The 14,840-nt window shown below is 34.1% G+C and overlaps 1 protein-coding gene across 1 annotated transcript; it reads left to right on the plus strand.

The window, feature by feature from the left end:
• The first annotated feature begins 12,040 nt into the window (after positions 1-12,040).
• MTPAP (mitochondrial poly(A) polymerase) lies at positions 12,041-14,576 on the plus strand. Its single transcript, XM_069127603.1, has 7 exons — positions 12,041-12,167; positions 12,592-12,770; positions 12,880-13,101; positions 13,186-13,404; positions 13,492-13,700; positions 13,768-13,988; positions 14,060-14,576. The coding sequence occupies exons 1-7, from the start codon at positions 12,041-12,043 to the stop codon at positions 14,545-14,547; spliced, it is 1,665 nt and encodes a 554-aa protein (XP_068983704.1). The 3' UTR covers positions 14,548-14,576.
• Positions 14,577-14,840: the final 264 nt, after the last annotated feature.

Here is a 14,840-nt window from a genome sequence, read left to right on the forward strand (position 1 = left end):
AACGACAAAACCATTCTTCTTCCGCATAGAAACAATTGAGATTCAAGATGTTAATTCAGCATGTAAAGTAAGTCTTTCGTCTTTCTGTGAAAGTTGTGAGTTGGAAGATTTGAACGAGCATTATTAACAATTCCATTATTAATCACAAATAATATAAAAAATGTTTTTAATAAATTTTAATATGTAAGAGTAACACGGTGAACTTAAATTTCAAAGATAAAATTTGAACAAAAAAGAAAATAAAAATGTTTCTAATAAATTTTAATAGGGCAAGAGAGAACAATAAATTGAAACTTTAGAAACTAAGGATCTTGCTTTCTACTGAATTTCAAATAAAAATTGCTTCTTTGTTTAGAGATTTAATAGAAATATTATTCAGAAGAACGATTGTACGATGGAAATTTCAAAGTTCAAAGGCAGTATATCGAAGAGAAAATTCAGAGAATATATGCGATGTTTTGTTACAAACGAGTACTTATCTTCCGTGTGTCGTACATAAATGGGGAAATATAAGTTGGAAAATTGCTACCTTCCTGAAAAAGAATGTGTATCAGCATCAGGGAATCTTCGGAGTGACTCGGTACCGCGCAAGTACCGTGATTACACGATGAACAGATCTACATATCTGAAGCTATAACTTAGGTCTCTATTGTGAGTCAGTCTGCGTGTAGGTTTGTGCAATTATGCGAATCGAGAAAAGTGGAGAGCCGCTTCTATTCATTTTCCTCACGATTGGGATTCCACTTTTAGGAAAATTCCTAAGACTCGAAGCGAATTAGTTTTGAAGTTTCAATTTATTCTTCTATTCTAACATATGTCTTTATTGACTATTGACAATTGATAATACAGCAGAACACACGCCTATATAATACAGTATTTTGACTGGTAATTTCCAAATTCAAGATGTTATTCCATTTATACAGACATCTTCATCTAAAGTCATCATAGATAGTCAACATAATTCGAGTTCACTAATTCTCTCCACTACCTATAATTTTTCATACGTATTTCACGTTTAGATAACTGGATTTGATAGTGGATTTAATAGTCAACAGTTCATTTAATCTGACGCTAACTAAGGATTTAATATCAATAAAGAGACCTCTACCGTATTGTCGGTTCCATAGGTGCTGTAGGGAAAGTATTAATCTTTTGAACCCCTAATCGAGTCTGCCTCGATAACACAAATATTTCATGCTATGTAATCCAACATTTCATAAGACATCGTACTATAAAAATTCTTTCTCGAAAACGAACAATTTATAAAAAGTGCAGATTAACAAAATAATTAGCAAAGAAGATTTATCACCCGTATTGTCTCAATACGATTCCTTCAATTAATGCATTAGCTGCCATACGAATTATATATATACATATCTTGTCCCGAGAGCCGCCATATGTATAATAATACTACATTATAACATTTAATTTTTACAAAATATATTATATTTCTTCTCACAAAGTTCTAATTCATTCAATGCTAAGTCCATGAAATTTATCTTACTGTAATCACTCTATAAAATTTAATAACATAGATTATTGATAGCCACTGCGACAACGTGTTGAAATAACCATCGATTACGATCCAGCGATCTTGTAGCATTCCGTACAACGCGTCGCGACGCTTGGATCGGTGTTTCCCTCTCGAGCGCTGTTCACGGCCAATTTCTATCCGTAACGCTTGGAAAATGATCACGTTCGCACGCGAGTCCGTCGTGCTCGTGCACGCTTGCCCACAGTAGATTCCACGCGTCGAAGAAACAGGAGCACCGGCCACCACGCGTTATAAATATTGATCGTGCGTGCGAGGACTGCCCGCTCGGAATTATCTCGGGCATCACGAGGATCGATCACGTTTGTTAATCACGTTCTTTCTCACCGACAGGTAGCTGCTGTCGAACGCTACACTAGCCAGATCCTCTAGTATATGCCACCTGTACCAGTCTCAATGCACGTCCTCACATTTCATTCTGTTTCTTCCTGTTTCTTTCCTGAGACCTCCCGCACAATCGATCTAAGTTATCAATATTAACAAGTTTAGCGATACAATGGAATTCCACTTTATCTGGATGTATGCATCTTCGAGGAAATCGTTCTGTCGGAGAGACGAACGCGATTCTAATAGTTTGGAAAATACACAGTAAGGGATCGTTTGTTCGATATATAGTAAATGAAATGTCAGCTATTTTTTTATTAAATGATTGGATTCATTATCTGAACCAAAGATCATAGTTTGTGGGGAGCATTTATGGGGAGCACAGAACTTCAGTTCTATAGGAACAATTTATTTTTAGATAAATGGATTCAGATAAATGGAGTTCTATCGTGAAGTAAGTAAAGTTCTACAAGCTGATTGCATATGATCAATTGTAATTAGTATAGCTTATATTGACCCGATCGTATAGGAATTCATTAGTCACTAATCAATATTTTTGAGTTGAAACAAACATTATTAGTCTTCCAAGCATCATAAAAATTTCACAAACAATCTGATAATTTGACAATTTATTTATTTACTTAGAAAATTGTGCAACGAGGCCGTAGTAGATCAATCGTTTCTCGGTGTGCTTATAATAATCTGAAATTTCTACCACGTCAACTTTCCGAGATCAAGAGAACTCGTCTAGTTGCTAGAAAATTACCATACTCAAGCGAGTAGGCTTACTCGGAGTTGGTTTCCAATTTTTAATCGCAGTTTGATAAATGAAGTGACTACGTAACGATACTGCGAACTATAACGACTTGCAAGAAACGTGGCTGTGTAAGAGAATCGATATAAAAGCAATTATTCAGAGGCAATGATTCCATCTTAATAAGTCGTTAATTAGCCGGTTGAATATGTCTTCGAGACGATTTTGCTTTCGTGAGAAATACGTATGCGCGTTTCGTAAAAGGAAACGGTAGCCACGTCATGTAAATCGTTGTTTACTTTCTTCTCCGCGCCGTTGCTTGGAAATTAATTAAGACCGTGAATGAATACGCGGACGTCGAATCGCTCAGGTAGGACCGTTTTTCGTTTACAATGGACACGACCATACAAGAATATGTTGCTTTGAAATAGGGCTCCTGGGAATTAGGTAATTTCGAGCAATTAACGAAAACGGAACGTTAACATGAGTCGTGCATCCGAGCTAACGGTAACGAGGAACCCACGAAAAAGAAGAAAGGAATTTATGGGAGATGGAAGAGGCATTTTTGTTTCCACGCTTCGAGTTCGAGTTCAATAGCAACTAGAATTTCAACCCTTTACAATTCAAGTTATAGTTGATATCTTGTTCCAACAGATTCATATCCAATAAGTTACTTTTACGGTAACTACATTTACATCGATGCATTTTTATTAAATTTGTAATGAACAAAAGAATGTATTTTATACGTATATTGTAACTGAAGAGAATTGAATTGAAATAGACTAGACTAACCACGATTGGAAAATGATAAATGAAATAGATTAGAATTGAATGCAACAGGGTCGAATCCAACCTATAGGGAAACTTAAGAAAAATATAAAGGCAATTTCCACAGAATTAATGTTTTATCAAATAAATTAAATTTTCCTCCGACTCTAACTTTTATCATCCATCAAATAGCTCCACAAATCATTTTTCGAGAAATCTTCCTGTTTTTCTGCATGAATAAATTCCTTCAAGTAATTTTTGCACATTTTAAAGGTATTCAATTTCTCACCATTAAAAGCGTTTTATAATGACCAGAATAGATGATAGTGAGATTATATATAGCATATGTAGTGAATGGGAGCTGAACATTCCAACTATGGTCTAACATTTTTTGCCTGGTCTTTATCGATACATTAGGTTCAATGTTATCCTGTTAAAAAACGACGTCTTCCCCATTGATCAATTCCAGATGATCCTCTTTGATACAGGTAAGTAATGTCCAATTAGAAACAGTATTCACAGTTTGTAATAAATAATTCTCCAATAGAATAGATTTCTAGGAATCCTACAAACTTTTTAAACAACCCACCATAGCTTCATAGAGCCAGTAGAACAGAAAAGCCTCATTAGCAGACTACGAATGTTTAGGCATTTATGAGAAAATATATAAACGTGCAAAAAAGTACGAAATCTACGTAATATAAAAATCTATAAAATACTCAAATTAATGTAATAATATTTAAAGGGCGGAACACGGCTCCTTGACTTGCGTTCGTAATATTGAATTATTATATTAATATCTATATCTGTATTAAGATTGACGCATCACTTGTTCAATCACGAACCATTCTATCTCATCACGCACGTATTACCTCAGATGTTTAATACGCACATATCAAACCTAACTAATTATTCAACCATTATTTATGCCGACTTTGTACGAGATAATAAGATTCCGTTTTCCAAACATTCAACTTGTGACAGAATCCACCGGTGAACTATTTTCGCTGCGTGGCGTGTTTAGCAATGAAAAGCACAATTAGTTCAAAAGCCATAGAAAAGTAAAAGTCACGAGTGCATCACCGAAATAGATTAGAAACTCGCGATGGAACGTTTATCCCCGTTAGAAAGGATAATTAACCCGCGTGTTGCGTTTACGCGCAAAGATTACCAGCGTATTATGAAAGTGGAAAGAAAACGCGCGGAATACACTCCGTAGGCGTGCTATATACGCGGTGTATTAAATTCTCTATAATCGAGCACGTCGTTTTACCATTTTTTCTTTACCATCGCTCCCGCTAATCAGAATAACGCCATAACTGGTTCGTGTAATCGCCGCGAGTAGATCGTAGTCAAGCAGACGTAATGGGGCCTCCCCAGCGACTACTAATTATTCTATAAATGAACGGTTCACGTCAGACGATTTGCGTTTAAACGATCGCATTACTTCTCTCGCGAAAGCGCCGTGGACGTTTCTCTTCGATTACTTGATCAAACAACAGGCAAAAATGGCCAAACAGAAACGACACGATATCTCTCATCCTCGAGAAAGAAACGTAGGATGTCTTGGCATTGAAATTTTCCAACTCGAAGATTTAAAAAAAAGATAAGGATTTATTACTGTATATAGATTCTTTAGAATCTTCAGCTAGCTATTTTCCATAGAATTTCAACAATCCAAGTGCGACTATGGCGTAACTTTTGCCTTTCTGCACCATTTTGGATATTATATATTCCTATGATTATTTCTTCTTCATTGCTAGACTCTCTTACGTTGAACGTAGACCTAAATGATTAATTTTAAAATTCATTAATTGAACAGCTCAGAAGTCACGCTGCTCAATGGCGGAAATTTAAATGCACAGAAAAATGATATTACAAACACTGGTTTTTAAATTACCTTGGAGTTTCTCATTATTTGTGACATCTTCCAACGATAGACGAATTTATAGAAGTAGATCTTTGTTTCTTGAGGATTGAACATGAATCGTGTATTTATGAAACAAAGTTCAAATGAAATTAAGAAAGCGGAGTTAATTAGTCCTGGGAGGCTGAATTAATGGCTTAATAATACAAGAATAATAATAATAATTCATAATAATAATTCTAATAGGTAAAAAAAATAATCTTGTATCGTCGTATGAAGATTATAAATTTTATGCCGTATTTTTCATAAAACAGTTAACATTATACATTAGTACTCAAAAGAGAAATATATCTTGATAATCGTTAACGAATCTCTTCTAAATTTGTAGCAATAATGTATTCTGAACGAAATAATATTGAATATTAAAAAGGACAATTGGGTATATTGGGATATTAGACTATGAGAATAATGAAACATGTCACGCTGACCCATTGTGAATCGGATGGATTTTCGCAGATGGTGCTAGATTTCACCCTAGTTTCCGCAGATCGTTTTCATTGATACTAGATCTTTCCTAAAATCTATCCTAGATCTTTCTTAAAATCTAGCCTGGATCTTTTCCTCGTAGCCGTGCTCGACGGAACGAACGTTTCTCTGTTACGCTTGCAATCAGATAAAATCGAGAGCATTCCGTACACGCGTCACGTTCGCCAGGCTTTTAATCTCTTTGTAATCTGCGGGGTGCACGAGAGGCTGGCAAGGAAGAGGCAACTTGCTAGTCCGCTTACACAGCTAACTGTAAACGGTGGCTGCACTCGCGTCCGCGTGCGTCTTCATTCCACCATAGGATGAAATTATCGTTTCTTCGTCCACCGTATCCAGGAGTAACAGGTTTTATAAACGACGATTTATCTGTGCGGACAGATTCTTAATTCTGAATTCTCCGACTCCTATATATACGTCATAGGTAGATCGATTGTCACGCTAATGAGATCCCATGAAGATTAATTTCGATCGATCGCTGTTTACCGATCGGCGATGCTTTCACTCTGCGCAACTATTTTCCGATTGGGATCGATGACGATGGACGATACGTTCAATCGTTCGCTATTATACGCTTAGAATCGCGACCATGAAATTAGGGATATTAGGAGAAAGTACGCGGTTCTGTTTGCGTTTGTCGTTAAACCATTCGCGATCTTGTGTATGTACCTTGCTCGCGTAGACCCAAATCGCGATCGATAGACGAACGTGACGTGTTTCGACGGTCGACTGAAACACGAAAGGCACAGTGCCTGCGTGTTTGAGCCATTTCAAAGGCAAACTGATCGGCTCAGAATGATTGGTTCTAATTTTTCAGAAAGGAAACGATTAAGGTCCAATATTATTTAGTCCCTCGGAAGCTAAATTGGTCATCTCCACTTTCTGTTCATTTTTTTTCTTGGTTTTGTTTCTCATAGAACAAATTATTTACGTTCATAGGTTTACTTATTGCATGAGAACGATAAACAATAGGAAATTAAGAATGAAAATGTTTAGTACATTTAGAAGAATTCAATGGTAAAAAAATATTTGTAACATCATCGTTCTTTGTACTTTTCAGCTTATGGAATCGATCAATGTGAATTCTGAATGGCTCGTGTGTAGACGATCGAATTTTATCGCACATTATATAGAAAATAACATAGAATTATATATATAGAAAAATATTCATGATGGATAAAAATTAGTTTGTAATACCTGCATATCCTAGTTGTGAATAGGAGACTGCATTACATACGTCTGTCGAATAGTTTTAGATACGATACTTCGAGTATTGGGTCAAAAGGATTAACAGAAATATGAAGACAAAAGAATCTGAAGATCTCAGGCCATATATACTTAAACCAATGACGATTAGATCGTCAACGTTAAGAGTTGCGAATCTCTCACGATCGACCCACATACACGTCGATTGATGTTTCAAGGAAACATTGAAACGGATGAAGCATCTAAGATGATCGTTTATGGTCTCACGACCGCGCCGATTGCCACAACGAAAGAAGTTAGAAGCCGTTCGAACGATCGGGAAGTGAGTCAGTGGCTGATCAATCGCGACACATGCCGTAAGAAGAACCTATCCTTTCTCGAATCGAATCGAATTCGACGAACGAGATAGGAATGTCGATCTAAGGCCACTTTGAGATTTTCTAATAAATCAGGGACATCTGGATATATAGTACTAGTAAGTCAGGAGCATGTGAACTTGTGGACACTTGCTTGCTCTTTTAACAGAATGCAATATTGTTTCGAAATTATATATAGGAGGAGCCAAAATGATTTATCCTTATAGCACGATAAAATGTACTTCGACAGTTTTATTATTTAAGGAGTTCGTTATCCTCAGGTCGTTCCAGAGATTCTTCCAAATTAATCCAAAGGTTATCTAAAGGTGACTCTAACAATAATATTTAATATTAACTAGTTGCATATTTAACTTTAACATACCATCGATAAGATTTTAGATGATCAATTTATATTTCGTAGAAGTTATATCCGAAGAAGATAAATAATTTAGTTCTTTCATATAATAATAAAAATATTCGTTATCGATGAATGGTTGATAAATTTAATTGTATTACCTTATTGCGTATGTATGTACTAAAAATTTGTTGTATGGACATTAGTTTCTTATTTCGCCGTTATTCCATATATCTTAACAATATTCACTCATTGTTATAAATCGATCAAGTTCCGTGACCGATGGAAAGTATCCAGAAAAGTTGGAAATGGATTATCGCGTGGAAAGAAAGTTTAATCTACTTCTACCGAAGAGGAGGTGCTCTCGACCATTTGGTCACAGTCGATCAATATCGTAATTACCAACACTGGTTCTCCATGACTTTTTTGTTCTCGAGGGTAGCCCACGGCGAGCAAACTTCACTAATACGTGGATACCGATCTATCCGAACAAAAAACGCGTTCATCGCGTTCGATTCGCTTTCCATCGTGATCCACCCACCTCTCGGATGTGTAATGGATACGAGAAGGCAAGAAGAAGACGGCTACTTTCTTGTCTCTGTGCTCGGCACTGTTTCTATTCGTCACACGATGAATCCTCCGCGTCAGTGATCGCGGGTGAAAAAGCTGCGGAACGATCAAGTTAAACGGGTCCCTGTACGTGCCGCGATAAAAAAGAAAAGTTGGCTTGAATCGTAACTCGATGAAGAAGCGAATCTATTCGGCAACGTGGATCTCGTTACCAACCTGACGAATCGCGCCGATTTCGCGAGAAAACTTTCACGATTTTTAGGTTAAAGTTTTCTGCCCCTTGGGACGCGTCGCGTTGTGCACTTTCGAATAACTTTCGTGAGAGATAGAAGAAATTGTACGAGTGCAGCGGGTATGAAAACGATCGAAACGAAGTCATAAACATCCGTTGGAGTTTTCAATGTTGCGTGCAAACGAAGAGCTACACGGGACGGCTTACATTCTGTCATCGAACAACTGAAAGTAAGATCTTAGCCGCAAGGAGAATGATTGCCGTTGCGTCTTATGAGTCGATCCACGATACCAGCTACCTATGTACTTACTTTCCTCGACACGCGAATTGCGTAATTATCGTTTGCTCTTGCCACTAATGCTCCGAGATGAGATTTCGAATCGAATTCACAGGTTATTTCAGTCTATGAGATTCATGTGGTGGTTCGATGAAACCCTTAATTTTAATAAAAAGCATACGATGAGAAATGATCTTAGAATTGATCCGTTGCGTGACCATCGAAATTTAGCGGGCAAATGGAAGAGGAAGAAAAAAGGATTCCAACAGATGAACCAATGCTTAGAGAAATTCGTATAACTGTGTTCCGCAATCTCTTATTCCAGATGAAAAGAGAATAGACCGAACTTTCATTAAGGAAGAAGGTATAAATTACCAGTTGGAATTTCTCTCGTTTAGGATGTTGGCGATCGTATCGGGACGGGCGTTAATACCAGCGTGCTGTTTTCGGCGAAAACGTAGAAAAAGTGTGAATACTAACGGAGAAGAGCGGAGAAACGAATCGTTCTAGCAACACCCAATTTATTTAGTCTTGTCCAGAAGAGCGTAATGACTGGCCGCGTATTTTGAAGACAATTAACCTATTTCTTCTCCGATCTCTTTCTGCTAGGTGGCTAAAAACACGTACCATGAAATGCTTGTCGTAATTGAATCGCCACTCGTCGCTCAGAAATCGTAACGAGAAAGTCTGTCTCGTAAATGGCGAAAACTGCCTACGAACGAATGTAAAACGATTTATCTATTTGGGAATCGTCGATGTGCAGCGTTCGTGACATAACAAAGTTCTTGGAATTAATTGAGATTCGCGGATGCAAACGATAGGTATTTTTCGTGTGAATTTCTTCCATGAACACTCATCGATATTTCCATGATGACAAACGTTTACTTTCGTCGAAGGAAGGATCTATGGTAATTTAACTGAAGAAATGACAAAAACTACAGAGAAAGAACACGATAAACTACCTATTCCTATTTTTCCTATTTCTTTATTTTCCCATATTTCTACAGGAAAGTAGTTTCAAAATTTGGCACTAAACGTATGTTCTTTCATAAAAATTTTCAAAATATTGCTCGTCACGATATTACAACATTGAAGATATTAAAATATCATTTGTCTTAAATAATTACACCTTTGGTTCTCTCAAAACTTGGCCAATCTATTATCAACTATTTCTAAAAGGCTCGAGACTCTTATCTTTGAAAGATTTACATCTTTAGATTTGGAAGGTTATCTGCATTTTCGATCATATTATCTTAAGAGTTTTCTGTTTAATCATAAAATGACATTGGAATCAGAAAATCAATAAAACTATACTTGTCATGTTTTTCTTGGTCATATTCTTCGTGTGATCGTCATATTATTCCTACGGATATATGATTCTTATTAACCGCGTAGATATTAGATAGAGATGCGAAAATATCGAAACTGGTTACAGTTTCTGCGAATGGCCTTGCTTCTCATTACACTCGTGCCAAGAGAAGCTGTTTATTGAGTTAAGAGGAGTTCAATAGGATTCGAGAGGCCAATGAAAGAATCATTGCACGTTGGTGCAGTATTTCACATAAAAACAAGAAAAAGTACGGACAGACTCAGCTAGAAACGCAAGCGGGGTGAAAGTGATTTTTTTTTTAGAAATCTTGGCAATCGATCTCGCCAATGGCAAACTGTCAAGCCGATTGTCTGTAAGGCGGTTTATCTTGGCGTGAGAAAAGCAACTGAATGAGCAAGTCAGGGAATCGCAATTGCATAATTGATCACAACTGATTGCTTGAGTTTATCTCCTTGAATTTAAGTTCTTTTAAACTTACTGCCTTCTCTATTAGTGCTATATACTTATTCTAAAACCTTAGCGAGGAAATTATTCACTTAATATCAAACATTTTTGGAATCGATATTTAATTTTTAATTAAGATTCATTAATCTTTTCTTCGTAAGATTTGCATAAATTTTTAGAACGTGTATTTGAAGCATCTGTAGATTTACTGAAAGTTTGGAGTTCAAAAGTAGCACCATAGTATGCATCCTAAAAAAATGTTAGTATGGTACTTATACTCAAAAGCTTTATAAAGTAGACAGATTTATGGTTATCTTTTTTATATACAGTTTGAATAAAAAACAAAGCTACATATTACGTATTCTATCGGTACATATAACCCTGTTCAATAAATTTTTGATGACATTCCCAAGTCTGTTGCGAATTCCTTTTATTCGATATCAGATCGTAATCTTTATGTCAGATTTGGCTCATGCTAAAGAAACAGTATATCTAGTATGCGTGATTGTATGACGTAATTAAAAAAAATTTGTCGTAATAATATAACAAAATAGTCAAGTTGAATTAACAGCACTAACATTTTTGCATACGTTCAAGAGCAGTTTTAAAACGATCAATTATAATAAATCATTAATAATAATCAAAATTAAAATTGTACATGATATGTATATTGTATGTGTATACATAATTTCATATGAGATCTCCAGTTTGCCAGTCTATCTTCCTTATCCTCGCATATCGATACTTTCTCATCCTTACCTACGTTCGATTATCATTATACGTTCGAATTCGAAATTCAAAGATGCGCACAAATGAAATAATCCTGGCTTACGAACGTTTTTCGAAAATGTATTTAGAAACGTAAAATGGGTCACTTTGTGTAGCTATCTCCTTCTTATGGTGTGATCTGAACAGTCTATATTGTTTTCTCATTTACTATGCGCATGATAAGTTACCGACTGCATACACAACATAGTCATTGACAGATTGACTATGAATAATTAATATTATTTTACAAAATAAAAGATCTGTTGTTGTTTTACGCGACCGTTGCCAGCTACTTCGTTGCGTGTGGTTTGAAAAAGCTAAATCCAACCCACATCGAATATATTGATGATATTCATTTTTAATTGAGTTATAATAGGCATTTCTTACAGCCTCACATATGCAGTTGTGCATGGGGCTTTAAGCTTGTTAAACTCTTGTTTATATACATATGATATATGTATATATGCATGGATATATTGGGTTCCTCGTTTTCGATGATGAGTTGAATATTAATTCCTATGTTCGCCGTAGCAAATCGCAGAAGACGTAAGAAACACTGATTTTTCTCCAAGTTGGTATTTCAGGAACTGAGACACGAAGTTCCATTTAATATCACATCTATCCTGTTCTTGTCAGTCAATAGAATAATCACCACGTGTTTGGCAATGATTTGGCGCTAGTATAGAGCCTAAAAATGGCGCTAGTTCATCGTATTAATAGTAATTTTGGTTTTGTATTAAATACATTATATTGTAAATGTATAACAAATATAAGGAAATTTGTAGCGGAACACAATGCTATGAGATATTCCAATCAAGTTGGTATGCTTTCAGAAAGATAATTTTATAAAAAATTATATTTCTAGTGTCATAACCTTACTCGCAAGATCATAACTTTCAATGAACGTATTATTTTCTCTCCTGCCTTTTTTTTCTTAAATGTGCCTTCAACTCTATATCAATTGGTTCTTTTCCTTCATTATAATTTAGTTATTGTTTTATTCGTTTCTTATTTCATTTATTAAAGGTTATCTTACTAATTGAAGCCTTAACATTTATTTGTATAATATAATATAATTGATAAATATCTAATATTTAATAAAAGACTATAAATAACTTAACACATATAATATAACTAATCTCCTTTAATTAAATAACATAACAAGTGTTATCAGCATTGTTATATGTATATTGTTCAGTAAATATCAGTATTTAAAGCAGTATGAAGTGAGAAAATATTTTGTAGGTGCAAATGAACTTAATTATAAATCATTTGAGCAAATGCTTAAATTCAGGCAGAATGAAGCAAGAAAATCTATTTTAGTAAAGCTAAATAATATGAATCATATTGGTCAATTGGAAGATTTTTGTAACCATTATGCAACTATTGTAAACATTTTTCCTTATCACACAATGAATAATAACGTAAGTGTAGACATCAGAAATTTTTATTTCATAGATCTTTATTTAAACATTATAATATACAATTTAATGAACTTTATATATAATTTCAATGTAGCATGATTATTTATAGAATTTTGTATTAATCGAATTACAATCGGCTGAAGCTGTGAGACACATCAGAGATATAGCTGTCCTTAAAAGAGATATAGGACATGTAAAAAGTGTGACATCATTATTTGTATATAGATCACTGAATAAATCCTGTTCAAATGTATCAAAAAAAGATATATATTCCAACTTTAATGTTCCAGAGCTAGATGAAATCAGAAAATTACTGGAACAAGTAGATTCTGTAATGTATTAACGTATTAAACTATAAATTTAATTTTATGATTATAAATTACATATAATAATAGAAAATGTTTTAATGTTTTAGGTGTCAGATCAAATGATATACCTATATAATGGTTTAAAAATTACAGATCTAGACATAAGATTGAGATTTTATACTGCTAATCAGATTTCTTATCACTTATCTAAGTTATTTCTCAATATATGTGTGGTACCATTTGGATCCTCTGTTAATGGGTTTGGTCAATTAGGATGTGATCTTGATTTACTATGTAAAACTATTGTGGATATTGATAAAAATATTGTAAGTATGAAGAAGTATTTTGACGTATATATAATTATGTTATCAGTTTTGTATATCTTTGATAAAAAAAAATTGCTTTGTTTTCAGAACTGGAGGAAGTTCTTGTTTATGACACGAAATATCCCTCTTACAGAAAGAAATGAACAAAAAGAATTCTTAGAAGCAGTAGGTACAGTAATGAAAATATGTGTTCCTGGAATCATTGATATAAAAAAGGTTCTTGGAGCTCGGGTTCCCATAATTAAATTTTATAACACATATACAAATATGCAATGTGATCTTAGTAGCACAAACATGTATGTAATAAATATATATTTTTCATCTTTTTGGGGTATTACAATAGTTTTTAAATTATTTGTACAGGATTGCATTACACATGTCCGAGTTGTTATATACATATGGACAATTGGATTGGCGCATTAAGCCACTTGTTTTCACCATTCGTAAGTGGGCAAGAGTTATGAATTTGACAAAGGAACATCCGGGTCACTGGATAACAAATTTTTCCCTTACTTTGTTAATTATATTTTATTTACAAGTGAAAAATATATTACCATCTGTGAAAACCATAAACCACTTTGTAGGTAAGTATGAACATTAAAAAAATTCTTTATATTCACTTATTGTATTGTACTTTTTATTTCTCTGTTTGCAGGACTCAATAAGAGTAACAAGACTTCAACAACTCCTGATTTTGATTGGTTTGTAGATTACAAAAAATCCATAAAGTGTACCAATAATGAAAATTTGCACAGTCTTTTATTTAATTTTTTTGAATATTATAGTATTTTCGATTTTAAAACGCAAGCAATTTGTATAAGAGAGGGAACATCCAAACCGAAATCTGATTTCTCACCTCTTTATATTCATAATCCATTTGATACAACATTAAATGTCAGTAAAAACGTTACCTTATGTGAACTAATACGTTTGATAGATCACTTTCAAAAAGCATTTAATACAATGTTAAATTCAGCTGAAAAAGACATTATTTTGAAACTAATTAATTTAAAATCAAAACCAACAAAAACTAATTATGTACTTAACAATCAAAAAACAGGAATAGAACTAGAGGAAAAGCTTTTTTCAACCGTAACTAATATTAATAGTTTGAAAAAAGTACAAGGGAATATAATGAAGTAATAATAAATATGACATTTCAAATTAATTTATTTGTAGCTGATTTTTCTAAACTTCGCCTGTCCTGTAAATATAATTTTGATATTAAAAATTTTGAAATTAGGAGATGGATAATGCAAGAATCGTCATCATGTATTTATTCTTAAATTTAAGTAGATGTATGAAAAATAGAATAAGTATTTGATAGAAAAACTTTGATAATTAAAAAAGAAATGAAAAATGTAAATTTACTTCTATATACTATCATAGCTAATAAATCGTGCATTATATACTTTATTAAGATAAAAATGACATAA

The sequence above is a fragment of the Bombus flavifrons genome, chromosome 14 (genome assembly GCF_040668555.2).
Source record: "Bombus flavifrons isolate JBK064 chromosome 14, iyBomFlav1_principal, whole genome shotgun sequence".
In the NCBI taxonomy this organism is placed as follows: domain Eukaryota; kingdom Metazoa; phylum Arthropoda; class Insecta; order Hymenoptera; family Apidae; genus Bombus; species Bombus flavifrons.

Bases quoted from the DNA above. Each gene is read 5' to 3' on its own strand.
- MTPAP (XM_069127603.1), top strand. From the start codon at position 12,041: ATGGCGCTAGTTCATCGTATTAATAGTAATTTTGGTTTTGTATTAAAT. The intron at 12,771-12,879 runs GTAAGTGTAGAC...GATTATTTATAG, and splicing joins ATCACACAATGAATAATAAC to AATTTTGTATTAATCGAATT. The intron at 13,701-13,767 runs GTATGTAATAAA...TTATTTGTACAG, and splicing joins GATCTTAGTAGCACAAACAT to GATTGCATTACACATGTCCG.